We start from the raw sequence: 14,735 nt of genomic DNA on the forward strand, positions 1-14,735 counted from the left end.
TGAAAAGCAAGTGATCTTAGCCTTCTTGCTTGTTGCCACATGGATAAAGAACTAAATATTTTAAAAAACCTTTGTCATCTAACGATTTCTTTAAAATTAGAATCATAGAATAGTTTGGGTTGGAAGGGACCTCTAAAGGTCATCTAGTCCAACCCCCCTGCCATGGGCAGGGACATCTTCAACTAGATCAGGTTGCTCAGAGCCCCGTCCAACCTGACCTGGAATGTTTCCAGGGATGGGGCATCCACCACCTCTCCGGGCAACCTGTGCCAGTGCTTCACCACCCTCAGCATAAAAAATTAAAGCAACAAATCTCATCCTTATTCTTCTCATAAAAGAGGCTGAGCTCACGACACATTTAATTACAGTACTAAAATACTGCCAAAAGGAAACATCTTTTTTCCTTATACTGAAAAGAATCAGTGTCTGGAGCCCTGTTAAAGTACCTTCAATTGAAGGATCCCAAACTCTGCGTTTAACAAATGTATCTAAAATAGTAATATCTCTGACAGTTGATAAATTATCAGAATTGACTAGACACGTACCTTTTTCTTAATGTTGAATGGACACTCTCATCATCATTGTTTTCTGTAAAATTACTTAGTATTTTATTTTGTGAAAAATTTGCACCAGGTTGCTGAGAAACCCCTGTTCCTGATTTAGATTTATCTTGGTCAGAAGAGAGAAACCATGGAACCATTTTCAGACTTTCATGCTGAAAGCTAATTTTCTCTCTTTCTCCTACACTTAATTGGAGCACTTCTTTTTCAGAGGCTATGCCAAAATGAACAGGTGCTGGTGATTTATCATTTACTTCCTCAGTGTTACTCTTACATTGTTGTATAAAATTCCGGTGCCTTCTCCCTCCTACAAAAACAATAAATTATTATTTCTATTAATACTCGTATTCCTATTCATAGTAATTTTATTAAATATTTTCCACACAGAATAAGCCAAATTCACGTATATTATATGAACCAATATTTCTACCTTATTGCAAGAACTTTAGTGTATATTTTATGACTCATGCTGATGAATGCAATCATCTGTGGTCAATTAAAAAGCTGTAAAAATAGGGTCCCTTTCTATGCTTCCTATACAAAGTAACGGAGCAAAACTATGCCTCAGAACTACAAAATAGTTTGTAAGATAGAAACTCTTCACCCTGTCCCACAATGAAGACAGTCTTTTAAAAAAATTACACAATGACCAAGCTTGAAGTTCCTACTACAAACAGCTGTGAGATAAACCCTGCAATCTCAACAGTCAAAATTCGTAATGATGTCAATGACAGGCTGGTTTCATAGTCATCTTGGTTAATTATCACATTTTGTAGGGTTAATTCTCAGTAGCACCGGTGTCCTGATCTGGCTGACCATACAAGCACTGCCGTCAGCAAAAGAAAGGCAAGAGCAGAAATAAGCAATTGAATGCAACAAGATCACAGAACGGCTCTATTCCACAGCCTATTAATTTCAGCGTTATCCATCTAGAAACTTAAAGTTACAATGGCCTGTTTGTGACATAACCCCAACAGTTCTAATTCTACAAACACCAGAAAGTTTATTCGAATGAGTAGTTCTTAATGGAATTGCCCTTGCGTAAAGTAGGAAAAAAACCCTTCTGTCTTAGCAATACAACTCCTCAATAGAGAATATCATAAATCAGCACAGCACCTAAGAAATGCAGAAATCTACTTGACGGAGATAAAGCAAGCGAATTCTTTAAAATAAATTTCCTTAAGGTGATCGTGAACATCTAGATGGCAGGAATACTCCACTTAGCAGCAATCAATGGCCAAATTCAAATTTGGCCTCCTGAATAGCAATTTGAAAAAAGCCCCAAAAGGGAAGAAGAAAGTTAGGTTGATATAAACTCTCTGTTCCTTGGGAGACAGGTCATCAGATCCATGTGTTGCATTATGCTCTCACAGCTGCTTCCCACTGTGTTATGATGCTTCATGGAACAATGTGGAGTAGCTGAAATTTTGATCATACTTCTTACCTTGCCCACTTCTGCACAGTAAACTTGTAGCCTGTATATGCCCAAAGAGGACTGCTAATACTCCAAACATACGTTAAGACCATCACTCTCTACTAAAATACATTCTTTGTCTATATTTGCATACCTAGAATATTTCGTATTTCACAGCACTAAAAGAGAGCGGAGGAATTATCTGTCAAGCTAATTATTTGTTAAGCCATTCAAAATGAATGTCAAATATTATGGTTTAGTGGGACTTGCCACTGTTAACAGTTTGACTCGATGATCTTAAAGGTCTTTTCCAACCTAAATGATTCTATGATTCTATTCTATGATATTTACCCATATGAGCGTTGGCTGTGTTTTTTTCCAGTTCCCTCTGTAACTCCTCCGCAGCTGGAATTTCAGCAATAGCTGGAGCAGGTGCAATACACCAAATCTTACGCTCTTCATTTTCTAGATACCTATTTTTAACACACAAATGTAGGGTAAAAGCATTCTTTAAGCACTCTCCGCAACATCTAGCTTAAAATCACTAATCATAAACAACCTACTGTTTCTCCTGCTAAAAAATATTATTAATTCATGTGATTTTTAATCACAGAAAATTTAAGAGACAAAACTTCTGCTAACCTGTATTTCTCATAGCCCTAAGATACAGGGCGGCATCATTCAAACTTCAATGTGCTTGGAAAAACATTTCAAAGTACGGGTTATGAACCTGGAAATTTCTAGCCCCACATTTCTACTGGTAGACAGAAAAGGGAGTTAAAAAATAAGATATCTGCTGCAAAATGATTCAGAGTGTGGAAAAATTTGGAAAACAATTATATATATTTAACAATAAAGATTTACCTTTGTCTTGTATCGGGTCTTTCATAAAATAAATTATCCAATGAAAAGACCACGTCTGCAGAGTTGAACATTTTTAGATCAAATGTGAAGTCTCTTAATCTGCAAAAGGCAGCACAAGGAACTGTGAAACTGAAATTACTAGAATTGAACCTGTACAAGCAACAGAAAGCTTTAAGTGCCAATACTTAATTTATAGACTTTTACTTTTAGAGCTCTTGCCTGTATCCTTAATTCTTCTTCAAAAGGAGAATCTCTCTCCTGATAAAATATGGTTCCTATTACTTATGACCAAAAAAATCCTGCAGGACAGCACTTTAAACAACCTTTACATTACCATGTCAAGAGGGAAAAAGTAGGTAAGAGTGAAGATCCAGATAAAGTTTATGTTAAATTATTTAATTTCTAAGACTAATGCTAAGATTCTTTCATGCAGACTATGTATTTTTTCTCCAGATTGTTTCTGTTCTGATGGAAAAATATGATCTGTCTTACGATCAGATTCTGTCAATTTTTACAAAATAAAATTATTTTATTATCTAAAAAAACCCAACAACTATTCTACTTTAGAAGCAAATCAGATTTTTTTTTTTAACCTACATGCAAATTGCTTACCTGGATAACTGGAGTATGGGCCCAACTCCTTCATGCTGTTAACTGCTTTCTTCTGAAACATCAGGACCAGAGATTATTTCTAAATTATTTATCATATACACCAGTCTTAAAAATACTCCAGTTAATGTAAATGTTTTTCATTTAAGCACCAACTCTAGGCATTAGACACTTTATGTGTTTGAGCAAAGTTCTCACTAAAAGAATACCACAGAAAGGATTTTTTGAGTCAAAAATCTTAGAGTCACTGAAACAAATGGTAAAATACCAAATCAACTTCAACAGAGTTTATAAAACTCAATAAAGGCCAAATCTAGTGATAAAATAACAAAGCAGAGCTATTTTCTTTACCTACAGAGATAAACCAAAGGCAACACTTCTTTTGTATTTCAGCATCTCATTAGTAACATATGAAAAAAATCTATTTTAGAGTGCTTTGCAAATAGGATTCAGGTTTACTTAATTACTGTATACTGTCAGCTGTGAATCAAAAATTTTAAAAATATTTTTCTTCCACAGAAGCTGTAAAACTTCAAATATTCCAGAGAAATGTTTCAAATTTAAAACAGAAAACATTTCACAATACCGGCAGAATATAGAGCATGTAATCAAAACTGTCTGTGAACACAGTGAAGAAGATAGGTTTTAGAACTTCAAACAAGAAATCTGTCAATGCTCCTTTTACACTCCTTTTCAGAGTAAGTCTGCAACACCACTTCTACCAATTTCTGCTACTTCCCCACTGCCAGGTTTTACCACTTTTTCCTTAACACTAATAAATCTAGAATTTAGAAATCACACTAATGAATCTAACAAAGCTGGTTAATTTTGCCACCATGCTTTCACATGCTTGTAATGGCAGTAATCTAAAGCAGGAGTTGTCAGGCTTGGGTATCAGTAGTGGCAGCAGAAAGCATGTCAGGAGTACTAGCAAGTTGGTGCTAGTCAAGTAGTGTTTATCTGCGTTAAGTGCTTATCCAATGGAATAACCATCACTCCATCAACTCCAAGGAGCTGCAAACACTGCACACCAGTATGAAATGGTTTTCATACCTCAGGTGGGGAATCGCCAATCTATGATTATGCAACTTCCATTTAAATAATTTGGATTTATGATTCCCATCCTTGAGCAGTCTTTGTTATACACAATATTTAATCTCCTGGGCCCTTTAGGCCCCCGCTCTCTAGATGTCATTTATTCTTTTACTGGCTCCATTAATTCCAATTGCTTGATAATGTAAATAAAAATGATAGGAGATGTCACGGTCATTCTGAGAGACGGGAAAACCCTGGCACAACACTCCTTTATGCAGTTCTGCATTCATCTACCTGCTCACTGGCTGTCAGCTGGGACATCCCCCTCAAAATCCCCAACTAAGAAATAGTGAAAAGTCTCTCAACCTTTTAAAGGAAGAAAAAAGAAAAAAAAAAAAAAGAAAAAAAAAAGGGGCAAAACATGTCTCCAAGATGAACAGGCATCAAAGGGTCTTTTCCATACTCAGTGCTGTTTGACAGCACAGGAAAAATGCATATTCAAGATGGCAAAATGAGGGAGGAGGTGTTTGCAGGAGCAGCACAGACCATTGATTCACACTTACAAAGAGAAGTTTGCCAACTCCTGTAAACAAGGATCTCTCGTGTGTCTGCTTTAAGAAACAGCTCACTACAGACTTACTACAAACACTGCAGGCCAAAAGGTGGCTTGCTCAGTTTTGAAGCCCCTTTGCTTTTCACCTCCCTTCTAAAACCAAATCCTTTCCTCAGACCTATGTATTTCACCTCAGTGCTCTCTCCAGGGGGCCCAAAGTGAAGGTCACAACCTTCAGGGGTGCCAACCCAAACAAACTGCAACTGCTCACTCCCAGCTGTAGACCAGGTGCCCTAAAGGGGCAGAGGGCATCCCCACCTCACAGCGCTCCTTCCCCGTTCCTGAGAGCCCCTAAGGCCCCCCTCACAGCCAGGCTCCCTCTCCCGCCCTCCTCCCTCGACTGAGGAAGGAGAACCTCACGGAGTCGCTCCCACCTCACCAACAGCGCCTGCCGCCACCATCGCGCAAAATGGCGGCAATGGAGGGGCCAAGGCAGCGCCACAGCGCCCCGGCAGCGCCGCGCGAACAGTGCTCCTCAGCCGGGCCGGCCGAGCGGGAAGCGGAGATTGCCACCCGCTCCTTTCCTAGCACCGCCCCAGGGGAGGGCTGCCGTCCAGAGTTTGCGGGAGCCGCCCGGCTCCGGCTTTCTTTCGCCGCGGCGGGGTCTGCGGGCTCCGTGTGGCACGACGTGGAGGGCGCGGGGCCCGCTCGGCGGCGGCTGCCTTTCTTCTGAGGCGCGGCCCGGCCGTAACACCTCACAGACCACCTACCCTCACAGATCCTGAAACCGATGGGAAAGGAAGGAGCTAAATTCCCCTTAAAACGGTAAAAAAGAACGTGGAGGGACTCCACTGGTGCCAGATTTAGAGCTTGTCCAAACATGGATTTATCGGGAATTACTCTCTCTGTTGAAAAGTCCTTACTCACTTTTACCCTGGTACAAATTAGAAAAGGCAGCTGATTCCTGCACCATATGACTCTCTTGTCAAAAGGACTCCTACAGGAAGAAATAAATATACTGAAAATACTGATCCTTAAAATACTTTCTAGTGGATTTCTGAAAATCATTAATAATATTTTTTTTCTTGCTGCTGCTGAACTAGAGCAAGAAAGCTGCCTCAAACAATTTATTAAGAATCGAAACAGTATCACGTAAAGTATTTGTAAAATGCAGAAGTAGGTTGCTATTTTTTTTTTCCACGGAAATACTGCAACTTATAATTCTGGACTTGCCATTAAAGCATAGCTTTTGAACTAGTAAATTTAAAATAAATTGCAGAACTGTCTCAGAAAGACTAAATTTTAAGCTGGTTCAAAGCTTCATGCCATTCAACAAATACTATAGAGGCAGCTACTGTAAATATGTATTTCCTCATACATAAATAGATGAAAAGGAGACAGAAAATTTTCTCAAATATTGATTGATTTTAACATAAATAATTTTTATTTAATCAACTTTTTTGTTTCTCGAAAATATTGATTAATTTTTAACTTTACATTTCGAATTCTTAGACATTGTATGTTTACATAATGCAAGTGTATTCTCTCAGACTGCAAGCCCAGGTCAGTTAAAAGCATGCAATAAAGGTTATGCTCATTTTTACAATTCTGTGTGTATGAGGTCTTTCCTTTATTATTATTATTACCTTAAAAAGACTCGCATCAGAACTGTGTCGTATTACAATATTCCAAAATTTATACCACATGTTTAGATGCTTTAATCCACCTCCCCATCTAATTACTGGGCAGACAGCCAAGGGTAAGAATCACTTCATTCCTGCTTCCAACATGACAGGATCTTGGCCAGCACAGAATAATAAAAGATTTTATGATAAAGAGCTTAGCATACAATCAGGATTACTAATGAACCCATTGTCTGAAATTAAATTCTGAAGCCACCAATATTATTCAGTAATTTGAAAAAAAAGTGGGGAAATGTTTGTGCTTATAAGCATACAATAAGCATTCATTTTGTGCTTGTAATAAATTCTGAAACCAGAAAGCATTTTTACTTCTGACTATTAGAGAATGCCTTCTTTTATTCTGGCCTCAGGCAAGTTTCCATCTTAGTTCACAACATCTGCTTTTAGCTGACCAGACTTTAAAGCGATAATACGAACAGTTCATTTTTTAAAGCTATTTTTTCTTCGATTCCCTTCCCTAGGTGACATCTCCCTCAACACACACACAAATCACATAAAATATATAGTAAAGCAGCCTCTCAACTGCTCTGAGACAGTTTAATTTTTGATTTTCCCCAAGCCTAACATCTGGTCCGCCTTATGTTTTGAGTCTTTCCAGCTCGTGGAGATCACATACTAAGTCATAAACCTGCACATTCTGGAGCAATGCAACATGAAAATCATGAACACCAGACATTGGTCAGTGATCCATATGATAACAGAATAATACTCATACTTAGTAAATACAAAGCTGTTAGAAGATTCAGTTTTCTCCAGAACTTACAAATTGAACAAATTAGCTACAAACAAATGCAGAAAAGTATCAAGACATAAGTGGGCTGACAATCATCGGTGTCTTCTTCAGTTTCCTTTGGTTGGCTTTATCCACAATTTCAGAGACGTGACAAAACCATTCGTCTCTAAGTGCCCTACCTCGTACTAGAAATCACTGTGAAGTATTAGAAGGTCTTAAAATCACAGGCGACCCCTGAACTGTATGATTGTTACCGTATGCTTGAGATGGTTGCAATGATGCATTTATTAAAGAAATTGTAAGATTCAAGAATTAAAAATATTTGCAGCTGTAACCTTTTCCAGTCAAAACTGGGAAATAAAAATACAGCAAAAACTAGGTTGCTTAGATGAGAAAAAGAAAAAGGGAGTTTCTTCCATTTTATCCTGTTGGCTAGCATTTACAAATGTGGGCCTGATGTTGCACCACCCTTGCAAAAACTTAAAACAGGTGAATAACTTGATTTGTGGCAGCTGAAATTACTCATGTGCATAAGCGTTTGCAAGATTGGGTCTTAAGAGAGCTAAACGCAGCTCCCGCTGGGACCTGGCAATACTGCTCTGCATGTCCGCTGGAGGGGATCTCCTAGACCTGATTCAAGGCACTGCTCCCAGGGCTGCAGCAAGCAGCCTGCTCTTGCCGTGCCCCTAACACATGCTTCCCCAGGAAGTTTAGCTCTTGAACTTTGGTTTTCATGTGGCTAAAATAAAATATATTTAACACTTCCCCCCCCCCCAGTGAGGTGGGGAAACTGTTCTTTTCTGTACTTTTTTTACCTTTGTTTCCTTTTTCAGTTTCTTACCCATACATTTTTTCTTTTAAGAGATTTAACTCCTCTCACCGAATCCCTCAAGCATAGGCTAACCACCAAGGACCATTTTCATTATGTATAGTATTAGCATCTTACTTCAAATTAACAAAATGAGCACATTTCACATTCACAACTCCACCCTGAACAAATCTCATCATGTACAAACACATTATTTTATGTCACAGACTATTTAGAGACATTAGCAATTTTGCACATAGACAAAGGAGATACTATATTATTGAGTATAGCTTTTACAATTCACATGGCTGATAGTTTTTAATTTTTGTATATTTAAATCATAGGCTCAGTTGATAAAATGAGACATACACAGAAGGAATGAAAATGAGATTAATGCTGTGGTGATACTTGCTCCTTTGGAGTGTACCTCCTAGGAGGCAAGTCATTGCTGCTTCCCTTAAAAGTAAAACATAAAGAATGTCTCATTGATACGATGTCCATGGAGTCTGCTTTTGAATAAATGACAAATAAACCTGAAAGTTATATCTGCAACCACTGTTTTGGAAAATAACTAACTCGGCTATTTTCATCTTGTCAGTTCCAACCATGTACTTTTTTAAAGGGAGGAAGGGAATGGATGTTTTTTAAGCTAGAGCTATTCTGTTGAAGTCAGATCTCAATAGAAGCATAAGGTACAACAAAATGCTCTTATTTTATGAGCTTTTTGCTCTAACTTATTACGAATCAATGCTATTTACTACTATATAATGGCTAACATCTGGACTCCAGATCCTCTGATAGTTCATTCACTTTGACAAGATTTCCTGTCAGCATAATTTCTTGCTTTGGATTGGAAACTATAATTCTATCATTGAGAAAAATGAGTCAGAACCCCCTGAAAAGGAATACATTCGTAGATTTCTTCTTTTTATTAGATAAGCGTGTTATAAAATCTACAGATTTTTCCTAGAATAATTTTCTCATTTGTAAAAAATATAAACAGTTTTAATAAAAATTAATGTTATTAATAGTCCCAGTTCCGCAGTGAGCTTTGTGCAGGAACAGGGAACTTAAGTGATAATGTTTTCTTGTTGCAGTGTGAGCCTATTTATCTAGTTCCCTGGAGAAAATAAAGTCTTTTTCTGCCCCTATTTTGAAGTAATATGCACTGTTTATGAATTTAATTTTGTGTATAGTTTTGGCAATCTTAAAAAAAATTACTCATAGTTGTCTTCATGTATGACTCTGAATCACTGAATAAATATATGTCCAAAACGTTCATCTTCCAAATCCTCAGTTCTACAAATATTCCTCAGTAATACTTGCAGACCAGTTGACTTTGAGTTAGGATAATAAGTAAAAGCCTTGCTTAAAGTTACTTGCATTAAAGTAAAAACTTGCTGCTGCTCATTAAACTGGCAAGAAAATACATTATGGAAAGAAAAGCTCCATAGAATAAGTCGGGAAATGGAATTCTCAGGAAAAAGGATGTTTCTCGTCTTGGAAAAGCTGCTTATACAGAAATCTTAATATTGACTGAGGTATTTGTCCACATTCAAGGGACATGAGAAAATTTGTGAGTTTGGAAAATATGGGCCTGATAAGATGAATTTTTAGAATCTGTTTTACACATAGCATTTTTATTCACCAAGGGAGTTTATGTCTGTTGAAATGTTTTTTATTTTGGCAGACAACTGTTTGAGGAGCAGACGAGAGGTAAGGAGACCTTGATTCTTTGTGTGACGCTACGGCCACTGAACATCTGTATGTCTGACTCTTCCTCAAGGGAATTTATTTTCTTGGTTTTGTGTCCACTCCATTTTCTTTAGGAAAAAAACAAACATATTTTGGCTACTGTCCTCTTTGAAATGCTCATCCAAGGTTTTCTAGAAAAGCTCATCTTACTCACTTCCTTTCTTCCTTCCCTGGTCCTATCCTAATTACTAAACTTACATTGATTAAGGTGGAATAAAGCAACTCAGCCACATAAACTGTGTTTAAAGAAGCAGTGTGATCCACATGTGAGGTGCATGGGGTCCAACCAATATGATTAATAGCTTGATGTAGTCAGGGCTAAGACACATATGTATTCTAGAGATAATTCTGGTAATTTTAAACTGCCTTTCCTAGGATGACAGCCTGCTACTCAGTTATTTCTAGTAATCTTCTGTACTGTAGCTATGCTGTGCATTTTAAGTTAAACAGCAACAATATGCCAATTAAATTTCTGCAGACTATATGATATGAACACCCTACAGATCCTTAGCTTTTTCAAAGCAGGTCCGTGTATACAGATTTTGTTTGATCTCTGGTTCATGTCAACCTGGTTTTGAAACATACCGTAACTAGAAGATACTTCTTTATGATATGTTAGTTATCAGGAATGTGATCTATACTGATAGAGAAGAAAAGAGTTCATGCAGTGATCTTTCTTCAGAAATGAAGTTTATTCTCCTTGCATTAACGTAAAAAGCATACATTCCTCAAAGTTTGTATTTTTTCCCATACTTACCTATTTTAACTTCTGTGATCATAAAGAACATTGCCTTGAGCCTTATGATTTTAAGTTTAATAATTTGATGCTTGATAATATAGTAGTAGTTACTGATTGCATCGTAAAAAGGTTAAGTGCAGAACTGTGTCTCTGTTACACAGCTAACAAAGCGCGCTCTAGTCCTGAGTAGAGCTTTAGGATATTATTGCAGTGCAAGTAATAAACAGTAGGAAGTACAAGTGCGGAAGTATTACGTATCCTTACAGACGATGGACGGGACATAAGCCAACCCTCCTGACTCCGTATCGGATACCAGGAAAAAGTTTGTGTTTTACAGCACTTGGACCATATTGATTTAGGAACTTAACATGATGTGGGCCTTTGAGAGGTGTGAGGGAACTGTACTGTTGTAGATGCAACAAGATGTTGACGTTATAGTACACACAAGAATGATACGGGTATCTACTCTTAAAGTATCTATTGAGTACTTCATCACAGTTCTTGGGTTCACTGACCTTCATGTACAGATCTATGCAATTCTATTGCACAAGTCTTGAAAAAACATTCCGTTCAAATGCTTTCCAATTTAACCAAATTTGTACCTCTAAACTTCAGCAGTGCTGTATTGTTGGACTGAAAATCCTTGTGAAACAAGTATAATGCAAAACTTGAAAATAGCAAGCGTCTTACATTCTGCAATGCAGTAACTTGTACAGATGTTCAGCTTTCAGGTGGGGCACTTGAGGCAACTGTACCTGTTCCTGACATGTTATCTTCTAAAAACAAAACCCAAAACAAAACAGAAAATTACGTGAGAAGCAGCAGAATAGAAAGCCTGAGTACACTCACATTTAAGAAATTGTCCATCACCAGATGGGTCGGTTCCAAGCAAACTGTGGACTCCACATTGCAGAGCACGTCAGGAATAGGCATTGAATTAGATTGAACATGTTCTGGGAAACTTCCAAACTAAGAAGTAAAGGCAATGACTGAAGCTTGGGGACTTTTCACCATCACAAAAACATTTTGAGTTCAAAATCCCACTGCACTTTGGCACAAAACACTGAAAATGGTTTACACAGACTCAACTTATCCTCAAAGTAGCACAACTGCTTTGGTGACAGTGCAGAACCTGAGGTATCAACATGCTGCAAAGAAAGAGAAAAACTTCTGTCACACGGAATTTTTGATAAAAATGGAAGAGGCAGCAAGGAACACAGTTGAAAAATGCAGTATGTCGACACACTACCAAAAAGAAACAGAGTTAGATATGAAACACTTTTATAACAAGGTGACTACTGACAACGATACAGAAAGTAGGTGACAGCATTTCAAAGTCAAGACATTTTACATACTTGTTGATGTGTTTACAACATAGATGAAAGAGCGGTTTCAGGATTTCACAGAGAAATGCAGGCTGACACACTGATGTTGATAAAGTTTTTAAAACATCTTCTCATATAAAGCCATGAAGAAAACTTTGTAATTTGCATATTTAGTCCAGCTATTCACTAATCAGCCCTTTCATGTGTTAATTCAGACTATATAGACTTATTGGTTAATTTTTTGTAAGGTATTCAGAAGAGGACGTATATATTTAAATACATAAAGAAAAGATAAAATGGTCAGTGGACTGAGGCTGTATCTGCGGAAGAACTCAGGATGCCATAATGCTCTGACAGTTTTGTGTGTCTTCTGCTGGAATGCGGTGTATGTGTTTTCTACTGGAATGTCGTGTGGGAAATTGAAAGCCTGGGCTTCCTGTGTAATTCTGGGGAAGACTTGGGAGCTTATAGAATCTAGCAAGTCACTACAAAGTATGGTAGGGCTCTCCCTTCTCCTTTTTCCAAACAGCATTATAGTTACAGCACTCACTCAAGATCCCTTCCCTTTTTATGAAGTGATTTCAATCCACATCTCGCATCTTCTGAGTGAAAACTCCAGTTACTCAATTACTGGGTTTTGTGGGCCAGGCCTGTCTCAGCTCTTTCATGGTGAAACCATTTGAAATGGTACAGAATAATTAAACCTTATGTAGAAAGAATGCATATGTGCCAACATGACTGTATGGCTCAGGAAAATCACCTGAGAGTTGGGAGACTGCCCCCACACCGAAATCGCTGCGTTCCCCTAGGCTACAAGAGAATACAGTCATGTGTGCTCTTGTCCAAATATTTAATTCATGCAAAGGAACCCAACCAAATACCCACCATAAGCAAGCGAAGTATTTCTAGTGACATCAGTGATGTTTGGATCACATTTGCAAGGAGAGCCAAAAGGTCAAATCAATATTTGAAAGTGGAAAGTGTAATTTGTTCACATTCTAATAACGCTGAAGTGCAGGAGTGGATTTTATGTAACTTTTAAAACTGTTTAATTTAGTATGAAAGAAACTAAAGATTAAAAACTTGTACCTTCACAGAATGCTTGTACCTTAATAGAATGCTTTTGCAAATAGTACTAACTTACAAAATTTAATAAGATCAGCTTAACCTAAACTGTTGCTGCAGCATCGCTAACTGTTAGAAAAATGTGGGTTTCAAGTGTTTATTAGCATTCATTACTTCTTCATACTCATTTAAGCACCTTATTTTCCTGTAAACAAGCTAGAATTGCAGCATCTAGGCAAATGACTTCAACATTTGGTCTTCATAAGCTGACTACAAAATACCCAGTGTGGAAAAAAAAAAATCATTTCTTTGTGACAAGGAGGTGGTGTTTTGTTTCTTGAGAAGTTGCCGATAGATTTCTTTTTGCATATATTCTTAGCTAATTAAAATACTTTCTGAATATCAGGAGAATGTTATCTATCTCCTGTCACCTTGTTTTAGCTCTTGTTTTTCTCTTGGCTTTAGTCGCAACAGAGCCACAGTTGAAAGACCAGGGAGTCCGTAAGAATCTCCAGCATGAGCTCCTGCATGTGAAAAGCCATTAAATTTCACCAAGTCACCCCCTTTTTGAGACCTGTAACTCTACCTTTTCTCTCCACCCTTTTTTGTTTTCTGCCAAGTGTGACCTTTGGCCTATATTCACGGTCTGTGCATAGACTTCGGAAGCAGAGGGATTTGAGGCAGAAGCATTTCCTTGGGCAATAGAAGTGGCAACAGCAGGAGTACCAGGGAAAACAAAGTGTTCGGATAAATCTCTAAAAAAAAAAAAATATCACAGTGCCAAGCTATTCATCCCAGCTACTACATACGTATGGGGAAGAATCTTAATCACCAGCGCAAGAGGTGCAGAATATAGATCTACAGAACTCTAGAATTAACTTAGATAACTCACAGTATTCATTAGAAATAATAGTAATTTAAAAAAAAAAAATGGAGTGCGAGCAAGAGAAATGCACCGAAGTGTTAAGACATAAGCCCAGCGTTCATGCAATTTTAGAGCACATTTATCGTGTTGCCAGTCAGCACACTGCAGCTGGCAGCTCTGCTACGCGGGTCTAACCATTGCTTTCCAGATGCCAAAGGAGAGCAAAGAGACACAAGGCAGTTATCGTGATGGAGCCGAGATCTATCACCACAATAATAACCGTGCAGTGAAACAGTTGACATCAACTCAGTGGAGGAGGTTTACTCAGCAAAAGAAAGGGAAAAGAAAAAAAAGGAAGAAGCATAGGGAAGGGCTCTGCGAGTGGCTGAGACTCCTGGAAGGGGCATCTGGATCCTGACTTCCCAGCTTTGATAGCACCTGCCTTGGTCAGTTCCCAAAGAAAGATCTGGTCCCATTTACTCACAGGTATTTTGTGTTTCAAAAGTAAATTCTTATTTCCCCAAATGCATTCCAAGCTTTTAAGACAGGGTCATTACTACTGCTTCTTGTCATATGTTTCACAAAGACTAAAGGGAATTTGCGGTGGTCTTTCACAGAGACTTTCTGCTTTGTCATTAGCTCACGGGGTGTGTGTTGTGTGTGTTTCAAGGGCTGAAAATACAGCCCGGGTGTCACCTGGTCCTTCC

At 38.0% G+C, this 14,735-nt stretch overlaps 1 protein-coding gene across 1 annotated transcript in view; it reads right to left on the reverse strand.

Moving 5' to 3' along the window:
* The window catches only part of HFM1 (helicase for meiosis 1), a 39,494-nt gene extending 36,585 nt beyond the window's left edge, over positions 1-2,909 (reverse strand). The window contains exons 1-3 of the mRNA XM_076338266.1: positions 2,839-2,909; positions 2,326-2,447; positions 546-867 (exon numbers count right to left, since the gene is read on the reverse strand). Coding sequence (XP_076194381.1) covers positions 546-867; positions 2,326-2,447; positions 2,839-2,909 — 515 coding nt within the window. The remainder of the gene's footprint in view (positions 1-545; positions 868-2,325; positions 2,448-2,838) is intronic.
* Between the last annotated feature and the right edge of the window lie 11,826 nt (positions 2,910-14,735).

Source organism: Aptenodytes patagonicus, chromosome 5 (genome assembly GCF_965638725.1).
Source record: "Aptenodytes patagonicus chromosome 5, bAptPat1.pri.cur, whole genome shotgun sequence".
Taxonomy (NCBI): domain Eukaryota; kingdom Metazoa; phylum Chordata; class Aves; order Sphenisciformes; family Spheniscidae; genus Aptenodytes; species Aptenodytes patagonicus.